General features: G+C 35.2%; 1 protein-coding gene across 4 annotated transcripts in view; it reads left to right on the top strand.

Moving 5' to 3' along the window:
• LOC106870185 (glycosylphosphatidylinositol anchor attachment 1 protein) overlaps positions 1-10,985 on the top strand; it is an 83,326-nt gene extending 72,341 nt beyond the window's left edge. For all 4 annotated transcript variants that reach the window (XM_052966479.1, XM_052966478.1, XM_052966476.1 and 1 more), the window contains 6 exons: positions 1,095-1,263; positions 3,312-3,416; positions 4,987-5,183; positions 6,529-6,728; positions 8,643-8,796; positions 10,665-10,985. In XM_052966479.1, coding sequence (XP_052822439.1) covers positions 1,095-1,263; positions 3,312-3,416; positions 4,987-5,183; positions 6,529-6,728; positions 8,643-8,796; positions 10,665-10,970 — 1,131 coding nt within the window. In that variant the 3' untranslated portion in view covers positions 10,971-10,985. The remainder of the gene's footprint in view (positions 1-1,094; positions 1,264-3,311; positions 3,417-4,986; positions 5,184-6,528; positions 6,729-8,642; positions 8,797-10,664) is intronic.
• The last annotated feature ends 1,051 nt before the right edge of the window (positions 10,986-12,036 follow it).

Here is a 12,036-nt window from a genome sequence, read left to right as displayed (position 1 = left end):
TATATATATATATATATATATATATATATATATATATATATGTACATGTGTGTGTGTGTGTGTTTGTCTTTGTGCCTGTGTTTGTCCCCCACACCACTTGACAACCAGTACTGGTTTGTTCATGTCCCTGTAACTTAGCAGTTTTTCACAAGGGACTGCTAGAATAAGTAGAAGACTTAAAATTTTTTTAAAATAAGTACTGGGGCCAATTTGTTTCATTAAAACCCTTTAAGGTGGTGCTCCAGCATGACTGCAATGTCTGAAACAATGGAATAAGTATTCATTGGCACATTTGCAAATCAGATCAAAGTGAGTCAAAAGAATGTACTAAATATGTTTGACTTTGGTATGATATTGTGATACTGCACTAGTAAACAAACATTGATTAGTGCAGTTGAGTCGCTCTCTTTGGCAAGTCATATTAGTCTATACTAGCAAGGACATGATGCATTGTAGCTGAGTGGTTAGTGTTAGGCAGGTTTTATAACATTTTTTTAATGGCTTGACCAGAGGAGAAAGAGCATTGCACACTTTACTTTTTCAGATCTCTTCTCCCTTCTTCTCTACCCTGACTAGTAAAAGGGAGGATAATGGTTATTTTCAAATAATTCTGTCAGACATTAATATCTGGCTAGGTGTTTTTATGCTAAAATAAAAACAGCATTGATTAAAAACAATTACTGCTTGTAGTAAGATCATTATTTTCGTAATAGCAATTCTTGTGCTAACGAGCAATGGCAGCACCCATGACTTCTTCCAGAGCCTCTGAAGCATGACCTGAATGCTTGGAACAAAGTGGATTGTAGTAAAATATACTTAATGGCAAGGTGGTAGTATTTAACCAGTCAACAGATGAAGTTTGTAACCCAAGAACAGGAATGGCTTCATTGAAAGGCTTCCATGCAGTTTCTTTCCACCAAAAAGTATCTTGGTAATGAAGTAGGGAGTACATCAATCTCATAAATAAGCTCGCTGAATAAACTGAAAATAGCTCGTTGCTTATGTATAATAATAAGTTTTATGCAAATATCCTTCTTATATTTTCCCAAACTATTTTTTACATATATTTTCTATATAAATGTGTTTAATTTCAGAAAGTCCCTGGTCAAAATGTTTATGCTATTTTAAGGGCTCCTCGTGCTTCAAGTACAGAAGCAGTGGTTCTTTCTGTCCCTATACGATCTAAGAATATGATCTCTAAAACACTGACTGATACCAGTGGAGGAATTGCTCTCATGCTGGCTTTAACCAAGTTCTTCAAAAGTAAGTTAACCTTTGAGTAAATCAGTTGATATCAATATATATATATATATATTTGCTAATGAACTTATTGTCCAAGTTTTGAATTTGCTATTTCATATTTATTGTTATTTAATTGTACTATCATCATGTCATTGATTTAACATACTTATGGAGAATGTGTTGGCATAATTTTAACTGGTATGAAGGTGTTATATCTACTGACAACAAAGAACTTCTTTCTGTGTGTAATGAATAGATTTTTTAGGCTACTTGGTAGTTAGATATGAGCATTGAATGTAAAAGCTGGGGTAAAAAATATGTAAACTGAATATGATCTTTTGGATCTGTATGAAAGGCAACAGAAATGACACAACTGAGTATTAAAGGGATCAGTTGATATATGTGTGTGACAGAGTGTTGTGGTTATGTTATGCAAATTCATTTGATGGATGAAAAAGTGTCATGTGCTGTCAAAAGATTATAAGAGAAGGAATTCAAGGACAATATAGGAAAAAGTGACAAAATTTGATCTTAGAATTTAATGTTGCTGATAAGCTGACATGGAATTGAGCCAACAAGTGACAACATGCCATGTTGTAGACCTGTCAAATCCATTCCATCATTGAATGTCAAATAATGATTTGATTCCCCACTAAAGGAGTATATTATAGTTATTACAGTTTGAAAACAAGTAAAGTCAATGAAACCAATCCAAGGTTATTACTGATTATATTTTTTCTCAACGACTAGCAGAGATTATCTGGCATTGCTTGGGATTAAAAAGGCATAGTTTCGATATATATTACAGTTATGTTGAAATGTGATACAGGGGAAGTGCAGCATTGATGACAAAACATTTGTGGAGTAAATGATGGGCTAATTCGACTAAGAGACATGCCATGCATCCGTTTGGAGAATTGCAGGCCGTAACCTGTCATGGAAAAATGGGGGTGGGGTATGTGATCTTTGAACACACCAAAAAACTGTCAGTGGATATACTCCCCTTTGCAGTGGTCAGCACTGCATCGACCACGACCCATCGTATGGTTGACAATTGAACGAATGTTGGTGTAATGGAGATATTGTATGTAAATGGGTACATTCTGGAAAGGAGCTGCAATGGGAGACAGCAACGGTCAAGTGAACTGTTGAAATGTTGCAGAAGGCAAAGGGTTGACATTGGATTGCTGGTGTGGCTGTAGAATAAGAAACATAAACTGGGCCTATGCAGTTACATGAGAATATGTAGCAATGAATTACTTGAAAAAATAAGGTGTAATGGCTTACCATGTGGTTGGTGGGAGTAATTGAAGAATAGACTTTGATACTGAAGTCCATGCAGGAGATTGCTTTGTTGGTGCAGTTGGTATTATGTTGTGGAATGCTGAAATGGTATCCACCCTTACCATTCACGAAGAGCAGTGGGTACTGGAGTGCATTGTAGAATGTAGTAATTCCTACAAAACCTCTTGGTAAACAATATTCTTTGTTTTCCCTTGTGAGACAAATGCAAATAGATTTTTTTTTTTTGCTTCCTACTCTAGAGCAGCCAAAATATAATTGCCCATGTGAGGAGCACGACTCTTCCAAGTGAAGTTGACCCTGGGATTTATTGATTGACATTGCTTAATTAGAAACATTTTTAACATTACTTTTTTTTCTCCCTCTTGTTTTGTAAAATGATTTTTGTTCAAGAGTTCAAGGAAGCATATATGATTTACTGAATTGGCTCTTGTACTGGTACTTGTGTTTTTTGTTTTTTTTATTGTCTTTGAGCCTTGAATGGGTAAAAATCCAAATTGAACTGATAAGAATGGAAGGTATTTAGTTTGGTGTCCTAGCATTTATGTCCACAATTCTTTCCTGGCATCACACACTTATTACTTAATTTGATTATAATAATGATTGTTGTTATGAATTGTTTTTACAACAAACTCACTGACACTTTGTCTTCAAATCTATTTATACCATACATTTTAGTATATATTTATTTATATATTTATTTACTTATTCATTTTATATTGAACACATGTTGATGAGTTCTTAAGATTGATTTTTAACTGTTTCAGAACACACCTTTTGGGCTAAGGATATCATTTTCTTGCTCACACAGCATGAGCACATAGGTATTGAAGCATGGCTTGATGGTTATCACCAAGTACAGTCTTCAAAATGTAAGTGAACTTGTATTTAATTATAAATTTGTTCTATATTCAAGATTATATGGAGTAAATGAAACACTGTTCATTATTATTAAGTGAACGATAATGATATGTTGTTCCTTTTGATGGAATACATTTTCATTGAAATGAAAGATGCAGTAAATATAATCAGTCCATTTAGCTAAGAAAACTTTCTGAAGTCAAATGTGTTTTCTTATTGAGAAGACAATAATTTCTTATATTTCTTTACTGTTGTTGAAAAAATATTTGAATTGCATTGAAAATTTTTAGCTTTAATGTGAAATAAGAAATGTGAAGGTAGTTGGGTTTTTAACTATTTAATATTAGAAGTAAAAAGTAGACAGACTTAATAAAAGAGGTCTGTTGATGATTAAAATAATGATATATTTCCACATTATTTTCCATATTCTATTTTGTTGCCTCTCTTATGAGCAAATATTTTATGAATTATAGCACACAAATATTTTCTGGGCCTCACAGAGTGGATGACAGAGGACCCAGACTCCTGGTGGTTTACTGTGCTTGAGAAGACATGTCAAGCTAATTAAAATCATGGTTGTCTTTGCATTCCTAATCATGCAGGCTTGTGGGTGCTGGTGCCACATAAAAAGCACCCATACTGGTTCCATCTAAACACACCTGTGCCAGTACTGCGTAAAAGCACCCAGTACACTCTGGAAAGTGATTAGTGTTAGGAAGGGCATCCATGCCAAAACATGGAGCCTGGGTAGCTCTTCAGCTAGCCAGCTCCTGTCAAACTGTCCAACTCATGCCAACATGGAAAACAGACATTAAATGATGATGAAGATAATAATGATAACAAGTCCTAGACTCATGGGCCAAATCCATTACTATTTTACTTGTTTATTTGTGACCAGCTGAGGTATCACCTAGAAGGCAATTGCATCAACTCCAGTTCTTACTTTTAAGTTTGGTATTTATTTTCATCATCTCTATTGAACTGCTTAGTTACAGGACATTAAGAATACAAGTATAGCCTCACACACACATGTGCATGACAGGTTTCTGACTGTTTCTACCTGCAAAATTTCATCTAAGACATTGATCAACCCAAGGCTGTAATAGAAAACACTTGCCCAAGATGCTGTATAGTGGGAACCATGTAATTATCAAGCAAATTCTTAATCAAATGTCTGCCTCTATGTTTAAGAACATTGTATTACTGGGTTGGGAATTTTTGCGTTAGGAAGGGCATCCAGCTGTAGAAACTCTGCCAAATCAGATTGGAGCCTGGTGTAGCCACCTGGTTCACCAGTCCTCAGTCAAATCGTCCAACCTATGCTAGCATGGAAAGCAGACGTTAAACGATGATGATGAATGTGAACTAAAAATATTTATTGAAATGTAATTCTGAATAAGTGTTCAAATATCTAAATCTATGTTTGGGGTTACATACAGAAGTGTGTATATAGCTGGCAGGTTGACTTCCTATAGATATTGTGCAACAATATATTTTATAGATTCATAATAATGAACAATATTCATTTACCCCTGATACTCATTAATTTTTCAATCTGTAATAAAATTTACATTTTTTTAGATGTTTTTCCAGGAACTTTATGGGGTCGAAGTGGGTCAATTCAAGCTGCTCTTAATTTAGAGATCCCCCTTGAGAAAGTAGCTTATTATAACATCAAGATGGAAGGCCTCAATGGTCAATTGCCAAACCTTGATCTTGTCAATCTAGTTGTGCGTCTTTGCCGGCGTGAAGGTGACTCTGTGAGGCTGCACAACCAGGTATCTTGAAATTCTTCATTCATATTTTGTTCAGTTTTTATTTAAAATAATTTTTATTATTATTATTATTATCATCTACTCTTTTAGTACTTCAGCAATTAATCTCATCATTGTGTTTCTATTTTCACTGATCTTCTACTGATATGTAATAAATCCATTGATGAATATAAATTCCAGGCCTTTTTTCCTAATATAGTTTCAATGCTCTTATTGACTATACCACAACCTTATGGGATAAAAATAACAAACATTAGAAACTTACTTATAGACACAAAACTTCTTAATCTGAAACTTATGCAAAATATCTGTCTTTCGGTCTGTCTGTCTTTAATTAATTTATTAATTAATTAGAAAATAGATCAATCAAAGCCTAGTGTAAATAGAAATACAGAAGATAAAGTTTATGCTGTGGAAAACCCACATTTTGTAGCTCATCCTAAAAACTAAGCATGTCACATGTGTTGTCTAGATGAAGCCTGTACATGAATCTTTTTAATGTCTGGAAATTAGTGAATAAAATTCGTTGCACAGTTTTTGACAGGGGAAGATTTCAATCCACTGGTCAACCCGAACCATATCTCTTATAATATTTCTTTTTATGGTAAACTGAATTCAGTCATACGATTAATTCATTAATCTATTTAATCATATATTACACCATACAACATATAATATAATCCAGTCTTGCTATGAAAATTGCTTTGGCTTAACACCCAAATTATGAGAGGATTTTATCAGAAAATAGATTATCACAATTTCAAATCTTCTTAGATCCTCTTGTTGTATTCAAGCCATGTATCTATAAATTGCCTAAACCTTAATAAAAAGAGCATATGAAACAGTATATTGAACCTGACGGCATAGGAAGACAAAGTATGTTCACATAAACTAAGTCTATTAATGATTATGTTCAGACTAAATATATTAATGACATTTTACAAATGACTATAGAATTTCTATATTCTTTGGCAAGATTTCGAGTGCTGCAAACTTTACTAACTCTGTTCTATGGAATAGTCAAAAAAAGAAAAAATTAAAAGGGAAAAAATAACCCTATTATCTCTAGGATAGTCCGTGTTGGCGAAAAAGAAAGTTAATATCATTTGTGAGACATATTTACTATGCTTACTTTTCAGGTAAGTTTAGAAATAAATATGGAGTGGGAATAAAAGCGCTGTTAGTTAATGACTGACATTATTTTAATGGTTTGGCCATAAAAAGTTAATTAGAAATATTTAGTTAGAGTAATACATTAGTCAATGACTATCTTTATTTTTCTGGCAAGTATTCTTTCTTTGCTGAATTTCCATAGATTTAATCTTGTAATATTCTTTGTTGTTCACAGTATGACTATTATGATCCGGATTCACTAAATGGATTCAAACATTCATTACTGACTATGCTGCGTATGATGAAAACTCAAGCATCTGGATCTCCTTCTGGGAACCATGGCCTATTTCATCGCTACCATATTGAAGCTGTCACTCTTCAAGGTGTATCACGAGCATTTGGGCAGAAAACATCAGATTTAATGGTAACTGGTCGGTAAGTAGTTTTATTAAATCATCAGCCTCATTCATTTTTTCCATGGTTGAATTTTTATGTTGAGAGGCCTGCAATGTTGATCTATTCAAATTGTCTTTATTCTTTGCCAATGTTCTTTCCATTTTAAAATAGATTTAACAGCCTTATTCATAATTTTCTTTCATTCACCTGCTTTTAGTTCATTATTCTCATGTCTACTTTTCCATTGTGACACAAGTTACATGAGACTTAGTGAGAAAGTGCTTTTGATCAGATGCTCCTTCCTGATGCCAACCTTTTTAGGTGATACTTGTTCTAAAACCTGGTTGCAAGCAGTTACTATGAAATCATGTCACTTTTTACCACACTTCAGTTGTGTAACAATGATTCTCAACATTTGTGGGGCAAACACTCTTTTGGCACTCACATTTTAAATATCAGGCATGAAACAGGAGCAACTGTTTCCCTCTTGCTATGCCTCTGCCTTGCTCTTGTATATTCTCAACATGTTTGTCTTATATGCATTTGAAGGTGCATGGCTCAGTGATTAGAGCATCGGGCTTACAATCATGTGGTTGTGAGTTTGATTCCCGGTCCAGGCTGTGTGTTGAGCAAGACATTTTGTTTCACATTACTCCAGTTCACTCAGCTATAGAAATGAAACGCAACGTCATAGGTGCCATGCTGTATTGGCCCTAACCCTAACCCTTGGATAACATTGGTGGTGTGGAGAGGGGAGGCTGGTATGCATGGGCAACTGTTGATCTTCCATAAAAACAACCTTGCCTAGACTTGTACCTTGGAGGGGTACTTTCTAGGTGCAATCTCATGGTCATTCATGACCGAAGACAGTCTCTACCCTTACCCTTTACTTTTTATTTGATGAGAGTACATATATTTGATAGATGCAAGTGTGGCCATATAGTTAAGAAGCTTGTTTTCTTAACCATATGGTTTCAGGTTTTCTCCCACTGCATGGTATCTTGGGCAAGTGTCTTCTACTACAGCTCTGGGCTGGTCAAAACCTTGTGAGTGGATTAGGCCGACAGAAACTGAGATAAGGCGGCGAGCTAGCAGAAACATTAGCATGCCGGGTGAAATGCTGTTCTGAGTTCAAATTCCACCGAGATCGACTTTGCCTTTCATCCTTTTGGGGTAGATTAAATAAGTACCAGTTATGCACTGGGGTCAGTATAATAGACTTAATACGTTTGTCTGTCCTTGTTTGTCCCCTCTGTGTGTAGCCCCTTGTGGGCAGTAAAGAAATAAGAAACTGAGAAAAGCCCATTGTGTGTGTATGCGTGTATGACTTTCTGTGTTTTAATCCAAAATGGAGATAAACACCGATGTTTTCTATGAGATATGCCTGATAATTTCTGAGGTATTCCTTAACATGAAACCAAACCTTAATACACAATTAAAGAATCGTTATCCACCAATATGATGTTGAGCGCTCATTCTCATCATTGGATGTTTACATATATATATATATATATATATATATATATATATATATATATATATATATATATATATATATATATATATATATATATGTGTGTGTATATATATATATATGTATATATCTATATGTACATACATGTCTGTGTGTATGCTTGTTCTGACATTATGCAATGGTTGTAAATGAATACCATGAAATTAATGTGGTTCATTTTTAGTCGTACATGAAATAACATACCATAGGGAAATGTTATTTTATATGGAAACAGATGAGGGTTGGCAACAGAAAGGGTATCTGACTTTGAAAATGTATTTCAATGAATTCTGTCTGAGACATGCAAGCATGGAAAAGCAGGTGTTAAAATGAGTAAGATGTATTTGAGGAAAATAACTATTTTTGTAGGGTGAAAACACCTCCTGAATGTTCAAACCTTAACTGCCATGAATTGCTATTGTTTTTGTTTATTTTTACAGGATTGTGGAAGGCATATTCCGTAGTCTCAACAACCTTCTTGAGAGATTCCATCAATCCTTCTTCTTTTACTTAATGCCTGCTACCAACCGGTATATCTCCATCGGATTGTATATGCCACCTTTCAGTTTAATGACAGCTGCTGGTTTGATCAAAATATCCTTTTCACCACCCTTTATTCAAAAGTGACTGAAAAAACTTGGATAAAGCATAAGTTTTTAATATCAGGTTAATTATCATCACTAACAGTTTTGTCTGTTTTTCTACACAGAATGGGTTTGATTCTTCTTTTAGATTACATTTTTTCTGCTAACCTTTTACATTATTTTTAACAATATGTTTTCAAGTTTTCCATAGTGTTCCTCCAATTCTATTATCATCCTTTTAGAGACAAAGCTTACTTGATGCTTCTGTACAAGCTACAAAAAAGAAAAACTTCTTTAAAATTTGAATCTTAGCTGAGAATGATCTTGTATACTTACTTTCACTAAAATGTTAGGCCAATATATTAGCTCATTTATTTTTCATGTATTTTTGGCTGTCACAACATATCTTGGTATTTAACATTTTTATGTTTTATTGACATTAGTCTGAAGAATAGGTACTCTTTCTACTTAGGTTCTTTGTGACCGAGTTAAGGGGATTGTAGCTAAGATTTGTATTAAGATGTAAAATTTTTAGTTGAAAAGGAAACATCATCATCTAACATTTTGAATCCGGGTTTTATCCTCGTCAACAGAGGTGACTGGATCTACCTCAATGCCATAGTAACTGCCCTCACACCGTCTCACCATCTTGCCCAGTTTTGGGCACCTCCCTTTTGAAGCCAACCCTCCCAATCTCCTCCTCCACCTGTCCCCTCCACATTTTCCTCAGTCTATCTCGTTTTTGCTGTCCATTTACCTCAAAGTCTAGCACCCTCTTCAGAACATGCTTCGCATCCCTTCTCAACACATGCCCATACCACTGCACTCCATTCACCCTTGCCAGCCATTACACTGATTCCTCCAACCCCAGCATCCCCATCAAGCCCTCAGTCCTCCTCTTATCAAACAGCCTCATGCCACACACTTCTCTCACCATTGCTCTCTCAGTCCTTCTCAAAATTGCCATCTCTCTCTCCCTCAAACACCATGTCTCACTCCCATACAGTATTGCAGCTCCCACACAACTCCTATAGACCTTTCCTTTTGTCTTCAATGAGAACCTTTTCCCATATAACAACGCTCCACATTCCCTGAACTTCACCCAGCCAAGTCTTGCTCTTGCTGTCACAGCTGCTTCACATCCACCCTCGTATCTATTCAAATTTATAATTGACATCACTGTTAATTATTTACTCAGTATAAATATTGAGAAACCTATTTTGAAAAAGCAAACTTGTAGAATAAGTTGAAAAACCATTTCTAAATTTGTTATGCCTTTAGTGATTGCTGATGTTTGATTTCTCTTGTTATTACCATCATCATCATTAATTCCACTTTGACAATGTCAGCTGCTGTCAGAATCCTGTCAGACCTCTTCTCTATACAACTCCCCATTACTCTATCTTCACTCTATCTCATACAGCTCCCCATTGCTCTATCTTCTTTATACAACTCCCCATTACTCTATCTTCACTTAACAAGGTTTGCTGCTTCCTTTCATGCCCACCTAGCCTCAGGTTGTAAATGCATCAGTTGGAAATATGTATGGTGTATTTGTCAATTTCTCACAGTGTTGTATTTATATACAAAGTCCTGTCTTCCTCCTAAGATCTCCTTTGGCAGGATTCAAGTAGGCATAGGTTACAAGGAAGAAGCTAAGAGTATTTTTTTGTATGTTATTATACTTTCTTCTCCACTTGATTTTGGTAAACATGATCACTGGAAGGCCATTTTTATTCAGATAAACATCACATCATCATCATCATCATCATTATCATATTCATCATTGATGTGATTTTTTTTTTTGTCTTCTGTCATAATTTGCCCAAATATACATAAGAATGATTTGAAAGATACATCCACCTTAACACATTTCATGCCATTTCTTTGTGGATTGGTTCTGAAAAGCCAAAAGACAAAAATGAAAAGAAGCCACAAAAAAGTGATTTAAATTCTTCCAAGCAAGAAAAAGATGAAAAAGAACATGAAACAGAGAAGCAAGAAAATGAAATAGAGAAAGATGACAATGAAGTAAGTCAGTCAAAGAAAACTCAAGAGATTTCTTGTGAGAAGAAAGAAGAAGATCCGTTGGAAAAATTATCTAAAGATGTAAATGATATTGAAGTTGATGACAGTTTGAAAAATGACCCAGATGAGGTAAGTAGCAAGAACTGTTTTGGGTAATAACTGTAATAGCTGGTTTAGCACAACGACTTGATATCAGAGATCAAATCCACTCTAACATCAGTTGGAGTGGAAACAAAAGACTTCCATTGCAAGTCTTTTTGCATTATTGGTGTGATTGTGTGGTAAGAAGCTTGCTTCCCAACCACATGTATGTGTCTTTATGTCTGTGTTTGTCCTGCTTGATAACAGGTGTTGGTGTGTTTATGTTCCCCATAACTTAGCAGTTCAGTAGAAGAGACTAATAGAATAAGTACCAGGCTTATAAAAAAAAAACAAGTACTGAGGTCAATTCATTCAACTAAAAATTCTTCAGAGTGGTGCCCCAGCATGGCCGCAGTCTGATCACTGAAACAAATAAAAGATAAAAGATATAAGATAGTATTTACATACAAATATATAATTTGGTTAATTTGAATATATAAAAATGAAACCAAATGTACATAGGGTCACATCTCAGAAGATTGGCTCTTCTCTTTGGAGCTAGAAAATACTTTAGCCTCTAACAATTACTGACACAAAAAGTTAACCTCATATTGGAGTATAATTACTTTCATATACAGAACTTTGCTATCGTTGTATATATAAACATTTTAGACTGTATATGGAGAAAGTATACTTGACTGATTGGTATTAAGTCACTCCCAGACATGCTCCAGCTTCTGACCCACTGGCATGCTCTCTTTTTTCTCCACAGTTTTCTGTTGTTAGTATAACAATCTCTCGCGTGGCACCTTGGGCAAGTATCTTCTGCTATAACCTTGAGCCGACCGAAGCTTTGTGATTGAATTTGGTAGGCGGAAGTTACTGCCATGTGTGTATATGTCTGTGTATGTGCTTGTGCCTCTCCGAAAGAGAGAGAGGGAGAGAGGGGCTTCTTCGAATTGGCTGGTCTCATGACATCTCAACTTAGACAATCCAGACTCACCTGTCTCTCCCTCTACCTCTCATCACATAAGTTGTTATTAAGCCCCTCCTGTGGCCTGCACTGACCACTATACTTAGGCCTTCCATCCCAGAACATTGCCTTCCAGAACTTTCTCCATGCTCATGTCTTTGCTGCAGT

Source organism: Octopus bimaculoides, chromosome 3 (genome assembly GCF_001194135.2).
Source record: "Octopus bimaculoides isolate UCB-OBI-ISO-001 chromosome 3, ASM119413v2, whole genome shotgun sequence".
Classification (NCBI taxonomy): Eukaryota; Metazoa; Mollusca; class Cephalopoda; order Octopoda; family Octopodidae; genus Octopus; species Octopus bimaculoides.
This window is presented reverse-complemented; position numbering and strand designations above follow the sequence as displayed.